At 35.0% G+C, this 27,568-nt stretch overlaps 1 protein-coding gene across 1 annotated transcript in view; it reads right to left on the minus strand.

The window, feature by feature from the left end:
• Positions 1-425: 425 nt before the first annotated feature.
• LOC138708528 (tachykinin-like peptides receptor 86C) overlaps positions 426-27,568 on the minus strand; it is a 409,782-nt gene continuing 382,639 nt past the window's right edge. Inside the window, exons 7-8 of the mRNA XM_069838642.1 lie at positions 17,055-17,205; positions 426-626 (exon numbers count right to left, since the gene is read on the minus strand). Coding sequence (XP_069694743.1) covers positions 426-626; positions 17,055-17,205 — 352 coding nt within the window. The remainder of the gene's footprint in view (positions 627-17,054; positions 17,206-27,568) is intronic.

Raw genomic sequence — 27,568 nt, forward strand, 5'->3', positions numbered from 1 at the left:
ACAGCATGCTGAAATTTATCAAGACCCACTGCCAGACCTTATATTTACACTTCATTGAGACAATGTACATCCTGTGAAATCATTAGTCAATGAACAGTAACACTGCCATAATAAGCATCAAATTCAGTCTCGTGTTCGCTGAGTAGGTACTAGAATCACTCTTTTGAATCAAACATACTCATAAATCTTTCTTCGTCGCACTTGAATACCGCCACAACATTCCCAACAGAGACGGAGATCTGGTGTGCGAACAGTGGGATATTATACCTAGACCTATATGTCTGGACTGACGAGGCTTGACTCTTCCACTGGGAGCGATGATAATGAAGTGATGGGGAATGGGTGAAATGATGCCAGGGAAACTGTAGTACCGCGATAAAACTGTTAGGTTTCAAGTGATTGACTGTACATTAATGAAGAGTATACTACCTTGCGTTCATCCAGTAATAGATAAGAGGGTTCACCATGGCGTTGGACATGGCTAGCCAGTAGAAGGCCAGGTAGACGTGCTGCACGTATTTGCTATATGTGAGGGATCTGTTGTGGTGCGTGTAGATGAAGTAGGCGTGATACGGCAGCCAGCACACTGCGAAAATGGACACGATGATTATGAACATTCGCACCACCTGTAACAACAGAAACAGGATAGTTTAACACTTCAGGAAGTTCCGTTTACTTACAATCTATCAATCAATCATTCAACAATAGTAGCCTAGTAGTAGTGATAAATGTAACTGAAAATACTGACATGTGGAAACTTAAGTACAGTGGATGCGTATTCTGACGATTTTGAACGAATTGTTTGTCAGAAGTGCGTGGTTATAGTAAGTCATTTCAACCTCAACTACACAAGGTGGCTATAATTTAAGTCTTTCATATAAGATTTTACACCCTTCCATAAGACAGATTATTAATTTATGATAGGCCTACTTGTTTTTCGTTATGAAATTGAAGAGGTGGATTCCAAAACCTACTAAGCCAAAAAACTACTTTTTTCAGGAGAGCAATAAAATTGAAATAATTACTTTAGAGCTGATTGTCCGAATAATTTATGTTGTACCACATACGTCATAACATAGATATGGCATTACGAAATATTTGTGGCATTTACGTTTATATCTTACAAATTTATAGGCGTGTGTTTTTCAAAATTGCACCAAGTCATGACTTAGCTTGATTTGTAAAAAAATTCAGAATATTTCCCTATACTGGTTAATTCAAGTATGCTGTGTTAACTCAAGAAAATGTTACACATATTTATTACTAAATACTTTAATATTTTACGTGTTAGTTTTAACACGGAATATTACATTTTCCATTTACAGAAATAAGGAATTGAATTGCAATTGCTGTGTTAATTGAAACAAATATTACACTGTAGGTATATGACAAACACTTTAACTCAGCGTTTCTCAAACTTTGGTCGGCAGACCACCTGTGGTTCTCGAGGTCTGCCCTTGTGGTCCTTCAAAAAAGACAAGAAAAAATAGAATTCAAACGAATTACGTAGCACACTATAGTTTGGAAATGACGCATGGCTATCGCCTTTTACTTTTTCTCCCAGTACTGATATTTTATTAAATTTATTACCCTATCCTTCTTCCGAATTCCCACTCTACTCTCAGCAACAAAAGAGGGATTTAAAGCACTATGAACGTGGTGTTTCTCGCTATCTTTTCCCTGCACATCCCGCGCCTGTAACCCAGCCAGGGACCACCCGAATTCATAATTACAGAGGACCAAAGTACCAACCTTTTCATGTATTTATGACTTTCTTAATAGTTTTGCCGACAACCAGTCTGCACCTTGAAATGGTGATGTACTGTACGTCGTACATCAATAATAGAACATGCCAAATTGCATATTTACTTGTTGAAAATCGAGCATGTTTCTGCATTAATTTTTTTTTATTTATGTTTTTTCACATGACGATATAAGAAATTTTAGTCTCCGTCTATTTTAAAATCCGGGCGAATCAGATCCAGAAATTCAAATTACAACACTTTTCTAATTATATTTTTTGTAGCCAATCACAAGTAACTTATAACAAATTCTGTGCATTGTTGATTCGTCGCTTGCCTGTTAGCAGCTACTTGTTTGAAATCCTTCTTATGTGGTACACGCTAGTAGTTGTTCTATATCTCTGTTAATTAAAACTAGCTTCGATCCGGATCTTTGAAAAGAAAGGAACGTGATGATATGCTTCATTTAGGGAGTCCTAATAGTTCAGAAGCTGTATGTGAAGATATCAGTGATTCTAGTGCCATTAAAGAAATATCTAGTCCTAGTGGTAGCTGCACAAAGAAAAAATTATGAATTTTCGTGAATATAACAAGAGTTATTTAGAACTTGGATTTACTTGATGTGGCAATGAGAGTGAACCAAAACCTTGGTGCGTTGTCTGTTCAAACGAGTGTATGAAACCGGCGAAATTGAAACGGCACTTAGAGACGAAACACGCAAGTGTAAAAAGTAAACCTGTAGGATTATTGATTAATTTATCAACATTTATTTAGTTTTTAATTAATAAGTTAATGATTATAAAAAACTCTAATAGCCTTGAAATTATTAAATAAACGGAAATGAATTTTCTTCTATTAACATTAAATTAAGTAGTTAATACTAATATAAAATTAATCTAAATAAATTCATTTTAATTAGTTATTTCTATTTTAAAATGTAAATATACTGGTATTAAAATATGCTACAAAAAGGATAAATTTGCTTTCGAAGGGAACAAGAGTAAGGTAGTCCGCGGAACTATTCTGACTTAAAAATGTGGTCCTCACTTCAAAAACGTTTGAGAAACGCAGCTTTAACTTATTACATACTATTAGGTGTAACGTAGAGTTTACATTTTACATTTACAAAAATTGAAAATGGTTGAATTGCATATTACAATGTTCTATTTTCACTGAAATTAAAATCTAACTTATTTATTACTACACCAATTGAACTTAATATGCATATGTTTCAATATGAAATTTTAAAATTTGTTTATGGCTTTTCTTCATGATACATACGAGTAGTATTCTCATTATCCCCTTTAGTGCTTGTTCATAAAATTGGTAGGCTTTACTATTATCCTCGGGTATGTATTTCATCAGCTTAAGAACGTCATTCCTTTTTTCAAAGCTAATGGTATTTTTTAATGTAACATCAGGAATGTTAGTAGCGAACTGCAACGTGCAGCTACAGTAGAAGTACTGAAATTAAACGCTCCAAACACTGCTAAGTCAGCTTGTCGATAGCCAGAGCGCATGCGCACCGACTTAGTTGCGTTTGGAATAAAACAGCAGTTGACTTAGTTGAATTTGGAAAACGTCGTCAATTTTGACATTTAAAATCGACATGCCTTGGTTGGATTTGACTTATATTCTGTTATTAGAATTGTGTAACATGCATAGGAGAACACACTAAGCAGCATAGCTAAAAATCACCAAAAATTGACTTAGTTGGTTTTGGAATCCACCTCTTCAATTGTTTACAAAGAAATATTTGCCCCTACCTTCAAAAATCATCGCGAATGACTACTTTAAAAATGAGGTGTTCCCAATTGTGTTGGAATCATAGACGGAAAACACGTTCGAATAAAGTGTCTTCAGAATTCAGGAACTGTATACTACGATTATTACAAACAGTATTTTTCCATTGTATTGCAAAGTAGGCTATAACTGATGTAAGTTACAAATTCATAATATTGATGTTAATGCAAATGGAAAGCAAAACGGTAGAAAAATATTTACCCTTGGAAAGTAATTTTTAGGCCACCGGCATAGTTTAGGCTGTAGAGCGTTTGCCTCCTGTTTCGGAACTGGGAGCTGCTGTAGCACGTCGATTCCGGTTTAGGCTGATTATATGGTTGGGTTCTTTCGAAGGTTTTCCTTAACTGCAACGCGAATGACAGGTAATTTATGGTAAATCCTTGGCTTCATCTCACCAAATATCATCCCGCTATTACCAATTCCATCGACACTAATTAACCGAGTAGTTCATACATCGCGTTTAAATAACATACTAAAATGAAGTAATACTTTTAACATACCTAGAAATTAATATAACTCGTGAGCGGATATTTTGGCTTCCTTTGTATTGGTACGGCAGTTGATGAATGATGAAACATATCCGCTAAAGCCATAGTTCTTAAGGCGATACTCCAGACAAAATCTTACAAACAAAAGTATTTCTTTTAACTATAGGCTATTCAGGGCTCGGTGTTGCTTGGAATGTGCATTTAGAATATTAGTTGGTAAGTGGATATGTTTGTAGTTAAACTGAATTGCATATGATTCCGGAGAGAGTTAGTACTATAGTAATGTGCACTTATTTTCTGCAAAATATGAATATTGATAACTGATACTGAAGGAGTTTCATCACGACAGAGAAAGATATGTTTGCCTCAAGACGCTACACTCATTATGGAATAGCAGCGAGTGACGTGAGAAACCTACAGACTGTCGGATTTTTTAGGGGAAATTTTTCTAAATTTTCATGATAAATGAGTAAAATATTGTGAAAATTTCGTGACTATTTGTTACTATGTAATGTCTTCCACTGATATACAGTCTTAATTAGCAACAATTTTAGAGTATACATGGCATTGTATTTGCAACATTCATGGCGAAATAAAGCTAATAATAATAATAATAATAATAATAATAATAATAATGGTAATAATAATAATGGTAATAATAATAATAATAATAATAATAATAATAATAATAATACTTTGTAAATCAACCTTATTGTTGCTTAACGCAGATTTATATAAAAATCCAGTCATCAATTGCACTCTAAGGTCTTAAAGAGAATAATAAAATTCCCAAATAATTTCCATCCATACTGTTTTGCAGCTAACATGTTCAAAACTAATATACTAGGTAAGGAGTATCGGGGAGGAGGCCAGCTAGGATGGAGTAGTATAATATGTAGAAAATTAATGAGATCGGAAAATGAAAGGTACACATTTAACAGACATAATAACGAGCATATTGGACAATGGTGTAATAAGTTTTAGTATCAAGTATTATTAGAAACTGTGTGTGTTCGATAGTCTAAGTGATCTGAAAATCAAGAACAGAGTGATAAAAGTGTCAATTCTGAATGAATTAGAGAAGTGTAATAGGAAGTTAAGTATAACGAGAGAGATAATTGAAAATAGGTGAGGAGTCTGGCGGAGGAGGCTAGCTAGGATAGTAAGTATAATATGTAGAAAATTAGTGAGATCTGAAAATGGAATATACACAAGAAACAGACATAATAATGAACTTATTGGACAATGGGGTAGTATGTTTTAGTAACAAGTATTATCAGAAACAGTATGTGTTCGATATAAGTGTACTGAAAATCAAGAACAAAGTCGTAAAAGTGGCAATTTAGGATGATCTAAATCAAGTTAAGTTTTTAAAGTGAGAATTGTTGAATGATCTAAATGAAGTTGTTAGGTTTTTTTAAAGATGGAAATAATTGATCAATTTAAAGAGCGTCTATATAAGGTATATCTGTAATGAACGTAATTGTGGCACCGGATACAAAAATTGTGAGGTCCACATTACATGGATGTAAATGTTGGCAATCATATACAATGCAATGCAATATACTAATTTTTATGTTAGTTTAAAAATGCCTTTTCTCGTTTTTATCGTATACGAGTAAATTAAGTTTTTTGCTGAAACAGCCAATTTTGGCGAAAATTCGCGACAAATTTTGTGATTAATCAGTCATATGTAAAACCTGCTTATTCTGCTTGTCACGTATGTAACATATTTTCTCGCTTATCTCTAATAAAAAAAAACAAGGCCCTGCCTATAAACATTATTTTCTCAGTCCTACTGGCGAGGCTCAGTTTCAATATATCGTATTTAAATAGATAATACGAGTAGGCCTACAGTCACATGTTCCATTTCTTGTACGTAAACACGTTAACGAAAATGCATTATTACTACGGCGGTATCTTTATGTTCGCTTCAGAGTACTAAGATTAAGCTTATACTAATTTGACATTGCAAATTTGTGCACGAGTTGAAAATGGTAATACGTTCCAAATGAAGTTTTATAATAATTAGTTTTTATGTAGACTTACACAATACACGAGCATATAATACATTATATTTATTAAAATACATTTTACTGTGGTTAGAATTGAGGTAGTAATGTTTAGGTTAGCTTACAGAATAATGTTTGATGACGGTGTCCATAAACTACAAGTACCCGTTAATATCCATTTCAGAGCTCAAATATTGATATAAGAAAAACTTATATGAAATGACATAACTCAGATTCACGGTACAGATAAAACAATTCTTTGTGACACTGTACACACATTATATAAAACAAATAAATGCATTCGGTAATTTTCTCCCACTTCTTACGAGAAATATCACGATTGTGACATGTTTTATTTCTTCATATTCCACAGACTCCTATATTTTCAAACACTAAACTGATTAGTGTTTTAACATCCATTGCAGAAGTTCTGACGAATTCGGGTGAAAAATCAAACTGGTTTGGCCGACAAACTCGTTCTGGCGTATTGGTGCGACAACTGAGGAAGAGTAACAGTTTTCAATTAGGTTTTCGCAGTTGTTTGTTCTGACGTATTAGTCAGAATGAAAGTTCGATAGAATACGCATCTACTATAATCACAGCCTTAAGGAAATTCATTAAGAATAAGTCAAGGACAGACAATTTTAATAATTTCCATTTGTTTCATTATAGGTATATAGTTTATAACCAAGGTAGCCAACATAAAATAAAATAAGACTACGAAATTAGGACGTTTTCCGAACACAGAAAAACGGAATAAACAGTCATACTCTGTGAAGTTAATAACAATAATAATAGCAACACTTTACTTGGAGGTTGCGATTTATACCACGCCATCCACAAGACATAAACCGCATGCAGAAATAGAAGGAAAGGGTTTACATCGTATGTCGTTGGTGGATATTTGGTCCTGTCGAAAATGCCCGGTCGCGCATACGGTCTCTCTTTGAGTCCTTTTCAAGAGGTCTTTCCCAGAATGTCCCCTCATCCAAAATCTCAAAATTCGGAGTGTACTCTGTCTCTCGTCTTTTTTGTCATTTATTAAAATTTTATCTTTAGATTAAATATTGAGGCGAATTTAGGTATATTATTTTATTGAATTAATTGCATTAGGAAACTGTGATAATGAAACTGACTTTAGCAGTTTTTGTATGTTATTACTCCCGTTAGGAATTTGTTGTGTGTTCATTTTGAAGTTCTGGTTTCCTGAGAAAAGCATTATTGATATCTTTCCCTGTATGTACTCTGTTACTGTTTTTATATTACGTCATCCATCGTAATTAATGATATATTGCAATTAGGGATTTAATTATTTGTATAAACTGTGTCCCTGTATCATAGATTTAATTGCAATAATGATTATTTAATTATTATGTTAATTAGAATTTATACATACCAACATTTTAAATATTTATTTATACATACCTTCATTTTATTACTTTTATTCTATTGGTATGAACTGTTTTGATATAGCGTCCGTATTCTGTATCGATCTTACGCATTTGTTTTTATCATTAAACTCGCTCTTGCCACGACTGTATGATCTATTGTCATGAGGCAAGCTTAGTTTCCTCCAATAACTTGGTACTGTAAGCTTTGCGTAACGGGCTTGGAAACCGTACTTCATATCAGTTGGTCGACGTAAGTTTGTTTTATAAGCATTACTACTTCTCTCGCCGCATGATTTACTCTAGTTACGGTTGGCGGATATTTAGTCTTGTCCAAATGTTCAATGGAGAGACGAGAATTTGAATGACTTGATCGATTATGTTTGGGGCAGACATGGACGTGGTATGAGAAGACCGGAGATCCCAAGTTTCCCAACTTCAGCGTGGGAATGTTTATGCTGCAGTCATGGATGGAGAACACTGGACAAATAATGTGGTGGAAGCGTTGCACAACATGTTTCAAAACTTAATAGATCACCATTCTTCAACCTGAAAGTTTTTAGAAGTTCTCAGAAACAAAAAAGAAAGTAATGAGTAGGCGTAAGTCATTAACCAACTTTAAGGTGAGCACACTCCAGTTCGTGCTCCTACTTTCAGTAAGTACATTAGGAAACAAGTTCTCGTCGCCGAAATTGTGAGCAAGTATGAAGAGTATGAGAATAGTAGATAATAACATGAACATATACCTCAGGGCAATTGCATACACAATCAAACGTAATCTTTCAGAAATTTGAGAAGGTGAAGACTGAATGATTTGATAAAATGATAAATAAATAATAAATCATTGTTTTATCCGTTAACCAAGAGGTCCAAATGCCTGGACATTATTGACGGGACTAAATGTCTGGAAATTTTGCAGAGGATTAAGTGTACATGACAAATAACTTGTCTTCCTATACGAGGCATTACCACAGTCTAGTATATATAATCACGAAGGTTGAGTTGTAAGGGTGCTAGGAACAATAGACTGTCCTGGTACTATTTCGCATTGTCTGTAATGGGGCGATATTAGCGATCCTAGTGGTTAGCAACTATCTTTGGATGTATATTTACTACGTATTGAGCTTCTTGACTATATGTACTAGACTGTGACATTACATTGACAATAGGGTATGCTCTTGTGAAAATGTTGATAAACGATCGAAATCAGATTAATTTCCTGAAAGTTGAAACATTGCAGTTGTATTTAATAAATGAATTGAAATGAAATATTTACATCAATAATCTAAACTATACCGTGCATATCTTCCTACGTTCGTTTACGGCAGGGATGTGGAAGCGCCTGCACTGCGTGGTCTCAAGAACCCACACATTCCCCTAAGAATGATGATTGTATTTTAATCTTGCTAATAAGTGACTCTTGCTGGATTTGTATTCTTTGCAGTATGAGCACGTAATACAGGCATTTCCAGATCCTTGGTTCATGGGACCAGAGTTTGGCAGTAAGTGACTGCGCGCGCTACCACTCAAGGACACTTAGAGATAGCGAAATCTGTGATCGATCGCCATTTCAGAGCATATAGCTACTGTAGCACGTTAAAACACAGTATAAGAAAAAAAACTTCTTTGCCTTACACCATTCAAGGACACTCATAGGCGACGTTATGACGGTTGGTTTTTATTATGTGTGCAGTACTGAGTTGAGTTTCAGAGCAGTAACATGTCACTATATACAGCGTTGAGCTTCATTTCTTTGTTTGTGTCTGTTGCTTGAGTCATGGTTCAGTGATTTAATGCAGAGCAAAGAATTTTCATTTTCCGTAACTTAAAAAAATCACTTGCTCAGCGTCGTAGATAATTTCAAGAACGTTATCCAGGTATTCACTTCCCGTAACAAGGACTATAGTTAAAACAATTGTGAACACATTCAAAACTCGTATGAGCTTCAGTAATGAACAAGAAAAGAAGGGAAGGCATCATGTTTTAACACAGGAAAATTAGCATATCGATGCTCGATTGGAACAATCGTCGGGAAAGTCTGTCATGAAGCTAGCACAATAATCAGAGATCAGCTGTACATCAGCGCATAACGCTGCAAAATAATTAAAAACAGAAGAAATGGCCAACATTTCGGAAACACAACTGCAACGTGTGAATCTAAATCTGTTAGGCGGTACAACGCCTGCCTTTCAACAAATTTTGAACACTTTCAACATAGTTCTTAAAAAAAAAAACATTTTTTAGGACTTTCACAATTTAAAATTGTAAAAAACTTTTCTTTCTATGATTTATCTCGTGTTCTCCACTCAACGGAGCGTTCAGCGCACCGCATGTTGGTAGCTGCGCTGTGCATTGCCACTTCCACTCTACTGTATTTCACTAGTTTGGAAAGATAAAATGTCGAATGTATGCACTGTCTCAACATCTCTGTGTTATAAGTATTGTGTTAGTCCATGAAGAGCAGACTTTAGAGTTAACAACGATATAAGTAACTATACGAAGTATAAACGATATGAAGTGCCAAAAAAAAAAAAAAACACTGGTGGTAGAGCATAAATAACTGAAGAAATAATAGTTTTCTCTACCTGTCAAGGTTTTCCAGAAACAAATGTTTTGTGTGCCTAACTTTTTTGAAAATGAGAATATATAGTCAATATTTACTTTGCGTGATAGGCTAGTACGCTGAAGCTGTCGTTTGTTACTCTGTTGTGTATTGGCATGTGTTGGGAGCAAGGTCATTGGCAATGGCATTAACGTTCAGTCGAAATATAAATAAATATTAGACTACTATCAATGTCAAAACCTTGTCTTTTACAAATTAAAAATATAATTTGTTATTGTTTGGTCAGTTGTCTGAAGGCAGGTTTGAACCTCACAAGTGACACCAATAAGGCATCTCTCATGACGTAACCAAACCAGGAAATAATGGAGTAAGGTGGCTAGTTCCTTTCCCCTCCACTGCAAACATCACTGACTAGCTATATATTAAACTAATCAAATAAAATTAGGAGAAATAGTTCAATTTCACTCAAGATTTAGTACAGTAGACCGATATGTACTGTTTATAATATTTTGACAGTTTATATAGTTTACACTGTGTATAATATCTGAAATAATAATACAGGATGTGATTACAGAAAATTGCAAACTATAGAGAAGTGGGCGAAATTTATTTCATTAACCTAGATAACTGAGATTATGTTTATCAGATCTAATGTGGCATTCGTTTCATTTAGTGTGGTTTAAATTTCCCGAATTCATTAATTTGTATTACAGTAGTTTCACCAAAAATCTGTACAGTATGCCATATGCTGTCAGTGTGTAGAATGACCCAGTATCAATGAAAGAGGGATAATTATTATTTTATTGATTGGATTTGTATAATATCCTGCTCATTTAAGCCATCAAAGCATTCCTAAAATCAACAGCCATCGTTAACACAACAGAACAATCTGTGATGTCAACATCACTCAACGATGAAAAGGCGCGATAGATATACCGATGAATTAAAACTGATCCATAACAATAATACTAAAAATAACACAAGGATGTAGTTTGAATAATTCTCATATGATTATCAATGTGCCATCTCCGTCTATTGGGATCAAAGTATTTGCCGTTGGATCATTTTTCGTGAAGCATGATATTCTGAAAGCCATGCATTATTTCGACATTCTACCTCTGTGGCTGTGTTCGTTGAGCTGCCAATCCCTTTTCTGGTATTTCTGAGCATGCTGAAATAGGAAAGCTGTTGATTTTAATTCAGGGTTTGCTGTTTAGTATGCTAGACGATGCCAACTTGGAAAAATCGTCTATAAACACGAATTGATGATCTTTAAATAAGCATCTCGCCATAAAATAAAATAAAATTCTTCTTAATCCTTGAAAGAGCATAGATATTTGCTTCTTAAACATCATGGGTAAGTTATATCATGAACTAAATATATTAAGAACAATTTCAAACACATCCAGTTAATTTATAAGATTGCATTCAGACGTTATATCGAATTGCCATTTGACCCGTTTATATTTACTAGCTAGAATAACTACACTACATAACCAAGTTGCTTGGGGCTCCATGTTTTGTTGAGTCTGGAATGGAATCCAATTTTTGGGAGGGGCGCACTATGGCTCAGCACTGCGACCTGTACGATCTATTGCGCTAATCCTCAGGCTAGACGCATTCCCAAACCCACACTGGCTGACTACATTAAGGTTCGCAACGTTCCCAGGTTTCGAGCAGGTAACCCCCTCGTCCCTAGGCCAGCCCCCCCCCGTGCGTCACCAACCGATGATCGGGGCATGCTATGGAATGATGACGAAATTGAGAAATGTTGACGGAATTATGTAGATGCATAATATGGAGAAAAACGGACGAATCCCGAGAAAAACCTCAACTGCGACCTTGTCACTATCTCCTGTACATATTAAAAGTTTGGTTCCATATAGATACAATTATGCTTTAGAGGGATTGTTTTTTTTTCTGTATACATTTCGGTGCTATGGCAACTGCGTCACGCTTGCATAAACAATTGTAGTTAAGGGGATTGGGTAGTGATGCCTGCACGATTAAAGAATTTCAGTACAAAAGTTTAGTTCATTATTTCTAGGCTTTTTGTGTTCAGAGTGGAATAAACATATTCATGGTTATACAATCAATCATTCTGAATTCAGTGGTATCTAAATGCAAAAGAAAGGCCCTAACTGAAAATCTGTTTTCCCATTCTGGTAAATGTACCTCATTCTTCAGGTGCGTATAACTTGCTACAGTCTTCACTCACATGCCTTCTATTTTTTTAAGTTATCAAGTAATATATATATATATATATATATATATATATATATATTCTAAAGCAAAATTTGGTTAAATATTTCACCCTTAGTCAAACAAAAATAATTGAACTTTGATTGACAATTTTTGCCATTTTTTTCAATGCAAATATATTTTTTCCTCGTGTTATGTGTATGATATTCATAAACTCGTAGGTCTACTTTGTAGAACACAGGCTGCAGAAAATACTAAAATTTTTCATTTAAATTGATTCAGAGTTTCAGAGAAAAATGGACTCAAGTTTGCAAAATACAGTGGAACTCCACAAATAGGCACAGCAATGGTCCGTGTGCGAGACGAGGTACGAACGCTGCCTTTCTACGGAGTACTGCGGACATTGGTAAACATGAGGGCTGTACAATGTTTTTATGGCGTGCGGACCGAAACATAAATAATTAACGTATATAATTTTAAATAATATATTGTAGTATATGCAAAATATATAACAAAACAAATCCGTCATTAGGTATAATATATACGTGATACATCTGAAACATAAAACAAACTTCTAGAGGAAAAACTAAATATATCTATATCATTTCAAAACTTCCCACTCTAAATAACTAGTTAATTAATTGAATTCAATTTAAACCAAAAAAACACGTAAATTTAGATATCAAAGGGGAAGTCTTAATTGCATTTTAGATTTCACCTCCCACACCCAGCCACTCCCACTTTGAAATTTCATATGGCACTCCTATATTTTTATACTTGAATATGAAAGAACATTCAATTCTTTATACACCACATTTATTTGTTTTCGCAACTTTTCTTTTCCATCGTCGTCTGGCAACCTGCATTTTTGTTATTGTTGATTAGAGCCGAAGAGAATAAAGCTACAAAAACTTATTGAGCATTTCTTGTAATAGTTGTCTTTGTGTATTAAATTATTTTAAAATGGTGTATACCCTTCAAGAGAGAACATAAATCATCCCTATTGATTAAATTTAGGAAATACACAAAATAAGCTTTGTTTTCATCCTACAATCAACTGATAATAACAAAGCTTCTTGTAATCACTACAGAATTTCTCGTAATTAGATGAATTTTGTTTTATCCTATGCACTGTTCTGATCGAAATGTCAAATTCTTGAGGGATGGCTCTGATTGATTCACCTTTTTTTAAACTGTTCCAATATTTGTAACTTGTGCTTCAGCGTAAGTACACATTTTTTGTTTCCTGCCATGCTGCCAACATGTACGAGTATCTGCACACTACTGCACTGGTTCAACTGGTTAGCCCTGTACAGCGCGAGACAGGGTGCGTTGACTTATCTTGTATCGTGAAGTATACGACAGTGAGTGTCTATTTGTGGAGTTCCACTGTATCTATTTACGGAAAACTGCATTAAAAAAATAAGTATGTATGAATTACATGTACCGCTAAAGTCAAAGAGGCCATTTAAAGGAGTTATCTGAAGAGATACGCCCACAGTCTGTGTATTGTTTTAAAGAGAAAGTTTTGTACTTTTTAAAATAAAATAGAAATTCGAATTTTTTTATCCCTACTCACTACCCGCTTCCCTTAAGGATACAGATAGCAATAATTTTACGAAGGTTCTGGCTTTACGAATTTCTATTGAACTCGTTCAGTGCTATTACGAATGTGATAGAGAATAGACAATATTCCAATGCATTGAGATGAGTTCGAACGTTACATGGACAGAGAAATGGACTATGCTCTGTAAAATCATTTCGTATTCTGGTGAAGAAATTTGATTAAACTGGTACACGACTAGGCCATATTTCTTGTTGAATAATATGGCTTTGGTCATATTTAATTTTTTTTCTTTTTGTTATATTAAATTCCCAATTCCTTACATACAAATTGGTGAGTTTATTTTCGCATTTGTCAAAGTTATGACCCTTTGAATTTGGGGAAATTAGGTACTTTATTATTGGCGAAGTGCATCAACATTGATTAAAAACGCTGTAATCATAGATTACGAAACGATGGTTAAACAGTAGCCGTGGTTAAAATGTAATTTATGTGCACCATTCATAATCACCGATTACTAAAACATGGCTAGCTGACACCTCATTTAACCAGAATAAAGTCTATGATGGTACATTGTTTCTACAAAATGACTAAAGGAAAGCATCCATACCGCTGCAAAGATAATAGTCAACGTCTAAAAACGACTGCGCTCTCTATGTTCTACATCGAAATGAACGTATCCTACATTTTCGCGTTGCATTTGTTTGCCTTTGGGCGCTGTTATATTTGTGAGTTCCATTTCTTTGTTTTTCAGTACTTTTAGGTTAAAATCGTACAAAATGGAAAATTGAATCCAAAAATGATTATATCCCAATGTTAGGTTGAAGTATCGATAGACTTAATTATTAGATTTAAATGTAGGCCTATTATATAAAAAAGATGGAATATCCATAAAGGAAAAGGATGCAGAAAATTGGTAGGAATGTGTGTACGATCTTGGATTACACCAGGGAATTGTGCATTATCCTAAGATCCATCCATAACCTCTCTTTGTTCAGCCAGTGACATAGAGAAAGAGATACTGGTATTCGAGTATTCCCTCTTAAAATACAGAAAATAATAGTTACATAGAATCGTAATATAAGCAGCCGATCCGTAGGAGAAATATGATTGTTCTTGTGTTATTTCAATTGATCCATTTGTAGATTTTGATAAACGAAATCCCTCCTGAAATTTTCTGTCACCTAATTGCTCGCAAGAATTCTCTCTTTCCACTAAATAACCTTCACGCTCATGCTCTATCCAAGTAATTCAAGTACTGCACAATAATAATCGTCTTCGAAATAATCACCTGTGGTTATGGCCGCCATTTTGCTTTACTTGCTCTACTAATCGCTGGATATCTCCTTTAACCGCTCATATTTGGCCGGTTAGAGATTACTGTGGTTAACTTCCTATTTAAGTCGTAACCGAGGTCGATCCACCGTAAAAATGCTTAATCGGAGATTAGGTCACAATTTTAACCGATGGTTACACTAACCGACGTTGATGCACGTGGGCATTCGTGTGTGTGTTTCCTCGCAAGTTAACTAACCCGGAATCATCCAAGACATGACTACAGAAAATTGCTACAGTTAGCGTTTCTGTTTCTTGGTGACAAATCCATTGCAACTCCCATTCGTACAACAGAGCGATATATCTTTTTCACAGTTCCCTTTCGCAAACCAAGAATTGGAAGGAACTAAGCTCACAAATCTATTTGCTATAAGTTACTATTATATTTGAAGGTTTGGTTTTCTTGCCCATCCGTTACATCAGCTTCGCGTCAAGATCTAGAACTCTCGAAGAAATTGGTGGACTATTGAGCAGTAAATGAAAGTTTTTCCAAAATTGCTCCCAAATTTTCAAGCGCCATTTGCGGTAATTAAGTGAATCGTTAAGTGGTTTGACACTTTTTGACGCAGTACCATCTGTGGTGGTAAAGGCTTCAATGGTTGAAAACTTGAAGCGAGAAGTCATAAAATCCACTTACATGTGTTGGTGAAAGTGAGTTCAAATTCTTTTCTGCAGATCAGTGAGTTTATCACTTCAAATTGTAATGAATTGTTTTTGACAATATATATATATATATATATATATATATATATATATATATATATATATATATATATATCAAAATTAATTCAAAACACCCCACTAGATGACATACAAATTATGAACATGTGACCGCTGAAATAACATTTTAGTCTCTAGGGGTGTTATTTATAGACATTTCGCTAGACGCGCTACGAGCGTGCTAAACTAGCTCCGGCTATTGACTGGTTACTTGTACAGGATTCATATCACTAACACTGGTTTATGAATACGAAAAACGTTAGTACGCTGATTATTCACCGGAAGCCCGCGCTAAGAATGTCTATGAATACGGCCCTAGAAGTTGTAAATGTTACCGCAGAAAGCGACATCTCTTTAATTCAGTCATATAGCGATAGTGATAATGATGTCCTTTCCAATGAAAAACAGAAACAAAAATTACTGCAAGTTGTGAAACACAGACGTAAATATTCTTACGAAAAATAATCTGTTCTTGTCAAGTCTAGGAAAATGAAAATCGCAATATCAGACAAGACTAACAAATATTAAAAATATTTTACTTAAATGAAATTACTTGTTAGGTATATGACATAAATTTTTATTTTTCTAATATCCCAAATTTTATTATTCTAATATCCATGCCTTCCTGTTGATGGCACAAAATGCAGGATGCTAATGGAAGGATGCCAAGACGATTGAGGCGTTTACCCAGGATGTCATGTTCAGTGTTAAGACGAAAGCTTGCAACTGCCAGTCTTCTGGGTTCAGGAGGTATATCCTTCAGTAATTTCCTACGTTGTTGCGAAATGTTTATGCCCTGCTCTGAAATCCTCCAAGGAAGTCGACCGTTACTGTGAAGCCAGAGCCCGAATGTTTTTAACTACTTAATCCGTAGTTTTGTTCACCACTTTCTTGTTTTTCGCTCAGTCAATGATAGTAAATATCATGTACTAGCCATTAGACAAATACATAAATTATTCTAATATTAACTGCAACATCAAAAACTTGAAGCGTCTTGCGCGAGTTCTAAATTTACTTATTTTCAAATTACTTTTGTGTCGACGAACTACATAAAAAGGGAAAATTTAGAGTGGTAAGACCTTCTGAATTTTAGAATATCCATTTTGGTTGCCACTAGTGCCTGTCATGGTGCTTAAAGAGGTACTCTGAAACACAAATCGAATCTTCCTACTGAAAAAATAAACAGCAATTGCCTTCAGAATACTACAATAACAACAATATTTGAACAAAGACTTGCCTTTCGTTTGGAGCGAATGGAGTCCACCTGGCGTTGTGTGAGCTCTCCAATAGATCGACTACCCCAGAGCTCACGTCCCATGGCACTGTAGCACGCTACCATGGCACACATTGGCACCACATACGTTACCAGGAGCAGCACCACATTGTACCTGCGAACACAGAAACTATATTCAACTCTGTGCCTACTTCCATTGTCACTGATGATCGTCCAGTCTCCCCACGGACGTCTTTGGCTGTTGGCGTATATGTTTACTTAATGGAATTGTGTATTATCGCCCTGTTCATTACGTTAACATGCGGCTCTCAATGTGATACTGTCAAAGACTAGCCTTATTAAAATGAACTCTCCTCTTAACAATGACTACATGTTTTCATTAAGCATCCGCACCAAATAGTATTTTAGATCCAATCAATCAGGTTCAAGAAGATTTTCGAGCGAAATTATAAGCGACTTTACGTAGAGTACAGTGCTTTGCTGCAACTTCTTAACTAATCATTGTAACACAAAACAAACATTAATGCTTAATAATTCGTAGCGTTTATAGTTACATAAAGGAAAAATATGTAAGTTAACAAACCAATCGTCAAAACTGCAAGGGGTGTAAGAATATATTGGAAAATTCTGGGTAAAATTATGCACAAGGCTCTATAACTCCTATAAAACCTTGTAACAAATCGCCCAAGTTATTTACTTACTTACAAACTGTCCAAGTTAAAAAAAAAATAATTTGTACTGTTTGTCGTTACATAAAGGAACAACCTTTGTTAGTAGAAAAACCAATCTCAAAACTGCAAGGGCTGTTGGAATATATTGGCAAACTGTGAGTAAAACAGTATGCAAGGTTCTAGAACACCTAAAAAGCCTAGTAACAAAATGTCCAAGTTACAAAAATCGATAATTTCACATATTATTTGTTTCGGAGAGAAGTAAACACATTCAGAAAACTGTTGCTGAAATTTCGGTTCCGTTCTCTTTCTGTGGATAAAAGGAGATGAATTATGGGGACCGTTAGAATAATACCATTTAGTCACCAACATTTAAGGATATTGAATGGAGTGAGAATTTCAGGGTACCCATACTAGAAGGATAATGAAAGAAGTGAGAATTTCAAGGTACTCATACTAGAAGGTTAATGAATGAAGTGAGAATTTCAGGATACTCATACTGTAAGGTTAATGAATGAAGTGAGAATTTCGGGGTACTCATACTATAAGGTTAATGAATGAAGTGAGAATTTCAGGGTACTCATACTATAAGGTTAACGAATGAAGTGAGAATTTCGGGGTACTCATACTATAAGGTTAATGGATGAAGTGAGAATTTCAGGGTACTTATACTATAAAGTTAATGAGTGAAGTGAGAATTTCAGGGTACTCATACTATAAGGTTAATGAATGAAGTGAGAATTTCAGGGTACTCATACTATAAGGTTAATGAATGAAGTGGGAATTTCAGGGTACTTATGCTATAAGGTTAATGAGTGAAGTGAGAATTTCGGGGTACTCATACTATAAGGTTAATGGATGAAGTGAGAATTTCAGGGTACTTATACTATAAAGTTAATGAGTGAAGTGAGAATTTCAGGGTACTCATACTATAAGGTTAATGAATGAAGTGAGAATTTCAGGGTACTCATATTATAAGGTTAATGAATGAAGTGGGAATTTCAGGGTACTTATACTATAAGGTTAATGAGTGAAGTGAGAATTTCAGGGTACTTATACTATAAGGTTAATGAGTGAAGTGAGAATTTCAGGGTATCCATACTAGAAGGATAATGAAAGAAGTGAGAATTTCAAGGTACTCATACTAGAAGGTTAATGAATGAAGTGAGAATTTCAGGATATTCATACTATAAGGTTAATGAATGAAGTGAGAATTTCAGGGTACTCATACTATAAGGTTAATGAATGAAGTGAGAATTTTGAGGGTACTCATACTATAAGGTTAATGAGTGAAGTGAGAATTTCAGGGTACTCATACTATAAGGTTAATGAGTGAAGTGAGAATTTCAGGGTACTCATACTATAAGGTTAATGAGTGAAGTGAGAATTTCAAGGTACTCATACTATAAGGTTATTGAGTGAAGTGAGAATTTCAAGGTACTCATACTACAAGGTTAATGAATGAAGTGAGAATTTCAGAGTACCCATACCTACTAGAAGGTTAATGAATGAAGTGAGAATTTTATGATACCTTACCAGAAGGATATTGAATGAAGTGAGAATTTTAGGATACCCATACCAGAATGTCTGCCATCAGTTTTTACACTACACTTCAATGCATAGTATACTAGGTTCCATACTCTCTGACAGGTGACATAAACATTGCCGGCTGAGCAAGGGAGAAGGATAATTGCTATCCAGTCAATGGTAGAAGTCCATTCCAGGCTTATCTTGAAGTTGGGCTGTTTGAAGCATTCTACCTCCGACCAACTTCAATATAAGACAGGAATGTGACCACTGTCATTGGTTGAACAGTACTGTTCTCCAACCAGGAGATCAACCGTGAAAGGAATGTGCATACTATTGCGACATGTATTGGAGCGAAGTAGATATATAATATTATCGTCTGTTTAAAAACCATGCGCTCTCCTGCATTTGTTATTTCCTGTATGGAGAGATTAAAAGACCAGGAGATTAACAGTGATCTAATTTTGTAACTAGGGTAGTATAAACATGTGTGTATCAATGTTATTGTTTGTGCTGTGACAGCGAGCCAATAGAGATATGAGTACCCACGTGTGTGACCTTATGACATCTTATTACATCAACATTCATTCACAGCATTACTCCCTTTCGTCTCATCCGGCAGAGACTTTCTCGTGGTTGGAGCACAGTAATTATTCTTCCTCCTTTCTCAGCTGGCAATGTTATCGTTGCCTGTGAAACATTACGGAAGGCAGTAGGCCTATAGTCAATATTAACCAGTCCGTAATTCAATTTATAAGTCTGCCTATATCTACCACTGGACTTTCGTTGTCATGAAAATGAAATTCATGCTTTTATTTTCATATTATTCCTGCTGGGAATAAGATCCTTCTACTATTCTTGAGGATCACATAAGATGAAAGGAGGCCAAATAAGATACAGTAGCGTGCAAATTAATCCGAACAACGTAATGACTTATGCAAAAACACTCAAACGGGATAAAAAAAAAAGGATCTAAGGCATACCTCAGTAATCTATGTGGCCTCCCTTGTTCCTAATAACAGCTCTGAGACGATTTGGTATGGATTCCACTAATTTCCCACAAATATTCTTCATTTCTTCATCGCGAAACCATACACCAATGAGGGCAGAAATCATCTTCTCCTTTGTAGAACAATCCATTTTTTGCATTATTCTTTTGCAAATTGACCACAAGTTCTCAATGGGGTTGATGTAGGATGAGTTGCCTAGCCAGGGGAGTGCCTGAATATTCTTGTTGAAGAATTCTGTAGTTTTTTGAGACGTATGGCATGTGCCAAGTCTTGTTGAAACACACCTCTGCCATCCGGAAATGATTTTTGCAGCTGGGGTACGATTCTGGTTTCCAATAATTGAATATATTTGTCAGAGTTTATCATTTCCTTGATAGGTATTAATGTTCCAGGCCCTTCATGTGTAAAACAACCACAAAACATTACTTTAGGGGGGTATTTGGGTGCTTGTTGGAGATGAGCTGCTGTTACTTTTTCGGATCCTTTCCGTACGTAAGAAATACGGTGGCCGTGGACCTCGAAATGAGACTCATCGGAAAAAAGTACATTCTTCCAGTCATTCACTGTCCAGTGTTGATGTAATTTTGCCCACATTAAGCGTTTTTTGCGCATAACAGGGGTTAGCAGTTGCTTCTTAATAGGCTTACGAGCCCTTCGTCCAGCTTCCAAAAGCCTACGCCGCACTGTTGTGACGTGAATATTCGCCCCGGTGGTAGCCATTAACTCGCGGGTTAAGTCGACAGCAGTTAGTTTAGGATTTAATTTACTTTTCCTGACAATTAAACGATCATCTGCAGGTGAAGTCTTCCTTTTCCGGTCACAGTTTCCTTTTTTCTGGGGTGTGATGGATCCAGTCTCCCTGTATCGTTTTATGATCGAATTAACAGTAGCCAAACCGATGTGACATTCTGCAGCAATTTGCCTCTGTGTCATAGAAGAATGCTCTGCTAATGTTATAATTTTAGTCCGTTTTCGTGGAGTTGTATCCATTTGTGAAGACGACAGAATGTACACAGGATTGCAGTATTAAGGGGACACTCAACTATATTTTGGAACTTTTTTCCTATTTGGCCAATCTTTTTCAAATTTGGAGAAAAAGTTTAATATACACATGTAAATAACATGCAAAATCTCAGCTCATTAGATCCAATACTTTTCAAAATAAAAAGTATTTCAATTTTTAATCAATCATTAATTGAAATATCACTTTTAATTACACTAGTCAACAAATTTTAACTTTTTGTCTGTCACAGAAATGAAATCAGCTGATTTTTACTAAATCGATCCTGCTGATTACGAAAATGACAGCGAAAAATCTGTAACACGTAATATTTTTGTGTGACAGAAGGGGAAGTATTTTGATTTAAAAAAAAACGTTTTCGCGCATTTCAAAATGCGTAATTACAACAGTGAAAATAAATAAATTCCTAAGATACAAAATTTATACACAAAATACACTGACGTTTCACAGAAAAATAATAATGCTGCATAAATAATAATTATAATAAGAAAAAATAGCTTTATGTTTCTTTTTTTCCCTTCAAAATAGGCTTTTACTTTATTAATTTAAAACTGGATCAAATTAACTATAATTTTTAAGGTTTATAAATTAAATTGATTAAAATCTCAAATCAAATAACTTAGGAGCTCTACATTGAAGTAAACAACCATATACGGAGTTCAAGCTAGATTTACAAAATGTATTTAGTTACTTACAGTTATTTTTTTCTCTTGTAGTTTGAGTCACCTTCTCTGTTAAAAACCAACAATAGTCCCCCATCATACTATAATCCCACCTCCCTTAATATCGTTGTTCCATCCTGTGTATATCTTGATGAAATCTTTCCCCTTGTTCATCGCTTACAGCTCCTAAGTCCAGATGGGAATGTAGGAAATGTATTTTCAATGACATTCGACAACCAAGCTTCTGGTAACTAAACAGGAGTTCTTGTACAAGCTGTTGGTAATTGTCAGCTTTATCCTTAAAATACACTTCAAGTATATTCTGAGGAAGAATAAGTTATAAAACGTATGAATATACTATGTAACTGTATAAATAAAGTCCATAGTTCTTCGGTAAATTCATTTTTTTTTTTTTTTTGCAATTTCCAATTTTTCTCTTAAATGGTGCGTGATGGAAAATTTTCAAGTTTAGATCCACTATCAGCACACAAACATTGATCTAAAATGACCATTTTCACCCTTGTGACAAAAACCTTGTTGACTAGTGTTATCATTTTTTATTTTTTGGCTTTGTGCATTTGACTGTGACTTCTCAATGAATAGGGGAAGAATTCTGCGTATTGATTTAGTTCTGTCACGTAAATTAGTGTAGAAATTTAATTTTTCATTTCTATGACACTTTTTCTGCAATTTTTAAGTTGAGTGTCCCCTTAAGTCTTCAACACAACTGAAATGCTTATAAGTACAAAACGACAGGCAAAATGTCACATATTATAAAAAAAATAATGACAGACCTTCAACAATGGAATTACACGTACTACAGTTGTCAATTAAAGCGGTATGAGCAGCTGTGAGGCCAGCAATGACAGAAAATGTAAAAAATATGTCGTGTTCGAATTAATTTGCACGCTACTGTAGGTATATACCCCCTTTAAATCTTGCAACGATTGGTGCTATAGGATCTCATGTGTTAAAATCTTCCTTAGCTATAATTAGTAATAATTTGTATTCAAGAAATTTTATTGTACCGGTAAATGATAACCTATGTTTTCTCATTATTTATCTTATAATGTTTTTTTATTCAAATTATTGTTCTCTTTTTATTTTTGTCATAATTGTTTTTAATCATTGTTCATTGTGAATGGAGTAATACGCCGATCTATGAACCCTTATTTATGTCGGCTTTTTTCATTTTAAAAATATGGTTAATGTCGATGGAGCCACACATTCATCTGTAGCCCATTGTTAATACTTCGAAATACTGTCGATTGTCAATTTTTAACCCAGTTTTATCCATGTATTTCACCATGACCTTTCTTGTAGCGACCATTGTTCGATTCGAGTGAATCTCCGCAACAAGTAGTGCGAAGGTTTGAAGTTCTGAATAATTAAAATGGTGGACTGTATATTGGATGTTGGAGTCCACAACGTTTGACAACATGATTTTAAAAGCGTAGATCGTGGAACACTAATGAAATTTGTTACTGCTAGCGGAAATGAATATTCCTTAACCGTTGTTCAAGCCTCTTCTCATTTCTACTCATTGATAGACACGTAACTGATAATTTCGTATATACAGTTCTAAAAGTTTGACTGACATTCAACTCTAAGAGATTTTCAGCCAATATAGATGTGTACGTGCTAAGTGCTGTCTGATTTACGGCGCGAACAACATATTATCTTGGACGAAAAATACATTCATTAAAAATGTTCATCTAAAATATTGTGGGATGAAATCATGCGAATAGACATGGCACTACTTACGAGGCAACTAGGCCAGAAGATAATGGGGTAGTGTGGTCAGTATCATTCCTCCTTCATTGCGTACATTAATTAGCTAAATATGACACTAATCAGAGTTCAGATTTATACAAACAATTGGACGGCGTTACGCAATAATAGACCAACCGACAATTGAAAAAAAATGAGACATTTACACAAAACTGTTGATAGCAGGCTAATTTAACTCGGAAAAAATCGAGAATGCGATATCTGAATTTTGCTGCTATTTATAAGAAAAATTCGTTTATTGCATAAAATTCATTTATTTATTTTGCTTTGAAATATTAATTCAACTGCTAGTCTCTTATTAAAATCGGTTAGCCTCTTTTTTGGTATTATTTGTGTTATTTTTTGTAATAGTATGAATTTTATAATACTTCTTGCATAAAACGGTGTATAAAAAGGCAGATTTATTTCAGTGGCCAATATCTCGAAACAGGTTTTTTGGCGCTTGGATCACTATTGTTCTTCCTGTAATACATGGTCAAGTGAGATGTAGGCCTAATCTTCCGCCTGAGTGATAATAGATGTACAGTAGTGGCAAAAAAAACCCGGACCGAACCTTGTAGCTGATTTCAGAGCATTGTTCACTCCAGAGCACGATAGACTGGTAACTAAGACTTTCGTGGTTCGTATCCTGCCTGGGAAGGAAACTTTTTTTTGTTCCTTATTCAAATTTATTTCAAATACTTTTCGATTGCTGGTAAAATTCATGTTCTGGGAATAATAAATTAATTAAGTAGTAAAATATCGCTGCAATCGAAAAGTATTGGGAATAAATTTGAATAAGGAACAATAAAAAGTTTCCTTCTCCTTCTCTTTTGTGAGCGTGCTCTTGGAACCACGAAAGTCTTAGTTACCAGTCTATCGTGCTCTGGAGTGAACAAGGCTCTGAAATCAGCTACTAGGGTCGGTCCGGTTTTTTTTTTTGCCACTTCTGTACATATCACCCGGAACCTAAACCAAAGGTAGGCCTATTGTGATGAGTATAGATGTTTAATAATTTTTTTTACTATAGCACCGAAGTTATCAACACTACATAAAAGATATCCGAACAGCTGTGGTGCAAGTAAACCTTTTGCTACCTTAACAAAGGAACTCATCTTCCTCAGAAACATTGATTTTATGGACAATTTTATCATTATGTGTAGCATAATACAAAGCAGCTTCTAATCACATCCCCCAGCGGGTTATAATTAGCAGTATAGAGAAATGTTTTCTATGTGCCATTTGCATATACAGGGTGAGTTATAAGTATGTTTTTTAAACGCGTGACCGTGCTCCTGGATAAAAAATAAGAACAATTTCTTGTATGCAAATTTGACGGAAAATGCTATTTATTGGAGAAATGTTCATACTTTGTTTTTGTTCTTAATTTGTTGTGTCACAAGTACAGGGACCTCGTTTTATTTTTACTTCAGTTTTTATTGTACCTGAGTTTTTGAATGTACTTCACTCCCACCCCTTCTATTAATGCAGTTCAACTGTCCTCCTCACAGAATCAAGGCCGCATATAGTAAACAGCACTGAGTTAGTGAGTATAGTACGTTCCAGAAATATGTTCGAGTTTTCCAGTGACTAAAAAGCTTTCAATATTGAATCGTATTATCGCACATGTACTGTCCGTTTGCCTACGTCGCATCCCGATTTCCCCCACCTGCTTCTGCTCGCCCCTCTGTAAAAGCTGGGCTGTCTTAGCTCTTTTCTGAAAACATTAGTTTCTGCTAGGAATTCGACGTTTACATAATATTATACAACTGTTTAAAATAACTTAAATAAAAGGGCCTCGTTAAGTAATTAACTGTCACGTGATTTCCCCCCTTTGTACGATTCTGCGGCATAACCACTTGGGCGGACAGTAGATAGCATTTCTGAGTAATTTTGTCTGTGCGGGTCGGGCAGAAGTGCAGATTGAATTTATAGTACGTAAGGTACTCTTTTATAGAGTAGGACAGAATTATTTCAACTTGAGTTACTAGTACGAAGGACAAAACTGGCAATTGGAATTAGATGCAATAGTCTATAGTGCGATAATATGCAGAAAAGAACTGAAGCCTGTATCGAAATAAACGGCCACCATTTTCAAAAGTGTTTAAATATTCATATTGTGATTATTTTTCAATTTAACTTCTTTCTCCATATTGTACGCTAATGTGCTGTAGACAGTATAATATACACTGCATAATGAATAAATTCGCATGGATAACTCAGTTCGTGAGTAAAAACACTTATTCTTAATACAGTACTGTATTTTGATTAAACAAAAACCTAATGAAAATTATCGAACGCAAAATCGCGATATTTCCTAGTTTACGTAAATGGATGAACTACTTTTCTTCCTTCCTATACCTAGTAGAGTGAGTTGTTTGTATTTTACGCCAGTAGCATCGAACTACAGTCGGGAAAGGGGGTAGGAAGCAGTGTTTCCGGTTCTCTAAAGGTAGAGCCAGGTTAATATTAAAACTGTCAGTAAAAATAAAATGATGTCCCTGTACATGTTTGGAAACTTGTCATTTAACGTTTATGAAAGGTGCTCAATATGTCCCTTTCCATTGTTTACACATGCCTGAGTACGACGTATAGAGAATTGGCGAGTTCGCTCAAACACCATGTTGTCATCAAGGATCAATTGGCATACATTTTTAACACTTTGCAATAGCTCCTCTGCATCATGCACTGGTGTTGCATAGACGATGGCCTTCAAGTGATCCCAAAGGTAAAAATCTATTGGAGTGAAGTCGGGTGATCTGGGTGGCCAAGGCACTGGACTATCGCGTCCAATCAAAACAAAAACAAGGTACTACTGTCTTGTCACTGTGTTGTTTGTAAACAAACACTCGTACAAAATCAAAACAAAGCAATACAATAATATGATCAGATACTTATGTAAACAAAAGTCATTATTACTATTTTTTTCAATAAGTAAGAATTTTCCGTCAAATTTTCATATAAGGAATTGTTCTCATTTGTGACCCAGGAGCACGCTCACGCGTTTTCCAAAAATACTTATGACTCACTCTGTATGTCTTTATCCCGAAAGGCGCTAACAATTTTTCTTTACGCTAGCAAGGTGACTATCGACGTCGTTGAAGAGCACTCTTAATTTCTTCCGCTATTCGATCAATATCATGGGCAAAATAGGATAGATAACGTTAATTTTTGACAAGATTTCTGTATTTTGTGGCTGCTATCTTTTTCATATAAGAAGCACAGTCTTCGTTCTTACCACCATCAAACCATAAAAGAGATACAGATAATCAGGGAAGCCTGCAATTGTGAGGTTATTAACATGTTACAGCTCTTCGCAGATTAACAGATAAGTTTTACCTATGCCATCCTTTGTGAGAGTTCCTAAAACTATATTTGTAATTATTAATTTGTTGGCGAAGTTCCTACTTCATCTATTAACAACCACACGTGTTTATTATCTGCTAATGTTTCTCTCACGTTATTTAGCATCTCTTTGTGCGATGTTGATTTTCGTAGAGTGGCTCCTGGAGGTATATTTCCGTTGGTGTTATTTTATATTAAAACTTTGAAACAGGGATAGCGTAGATTGTAAGGGAATATCGGGGCATATTAACATATGCCAGAGGTACAGAAGAACATCTGATTTACAGCTGGGAAGAGATGAAGTTGAAGGCATCTGACAGTTCACATGTTTCTTGTGTTAATTTTTGTTGCAATGCCTTTGTATACATGTAGTGTCGTTTCTTCCTCGTAAACTATGTGCTACACAACTTACACATGCCTGTTTATCTGTTAGGTGAGGAATGTTAATTACCGAACTACTGCACAAACGATGCACATTTTGATTGCTGATATTTAATTGCTCTTGGCATAT

This window comes from Periplaneta americana, chromosome 11 (assembly GCF_040183065.1).
Source record: "Periplaneta americana isolate PAMFEO1 chromosome 11, P.americana_PAMFEO1_priV1, whole genome shotgun sequence".
Lineage (NCBI taxonomy): Eukaryota > Metazoa > Arthropoda > Insecta > Blattodea > Blattidae > Periplaneta > Periplaneta americana.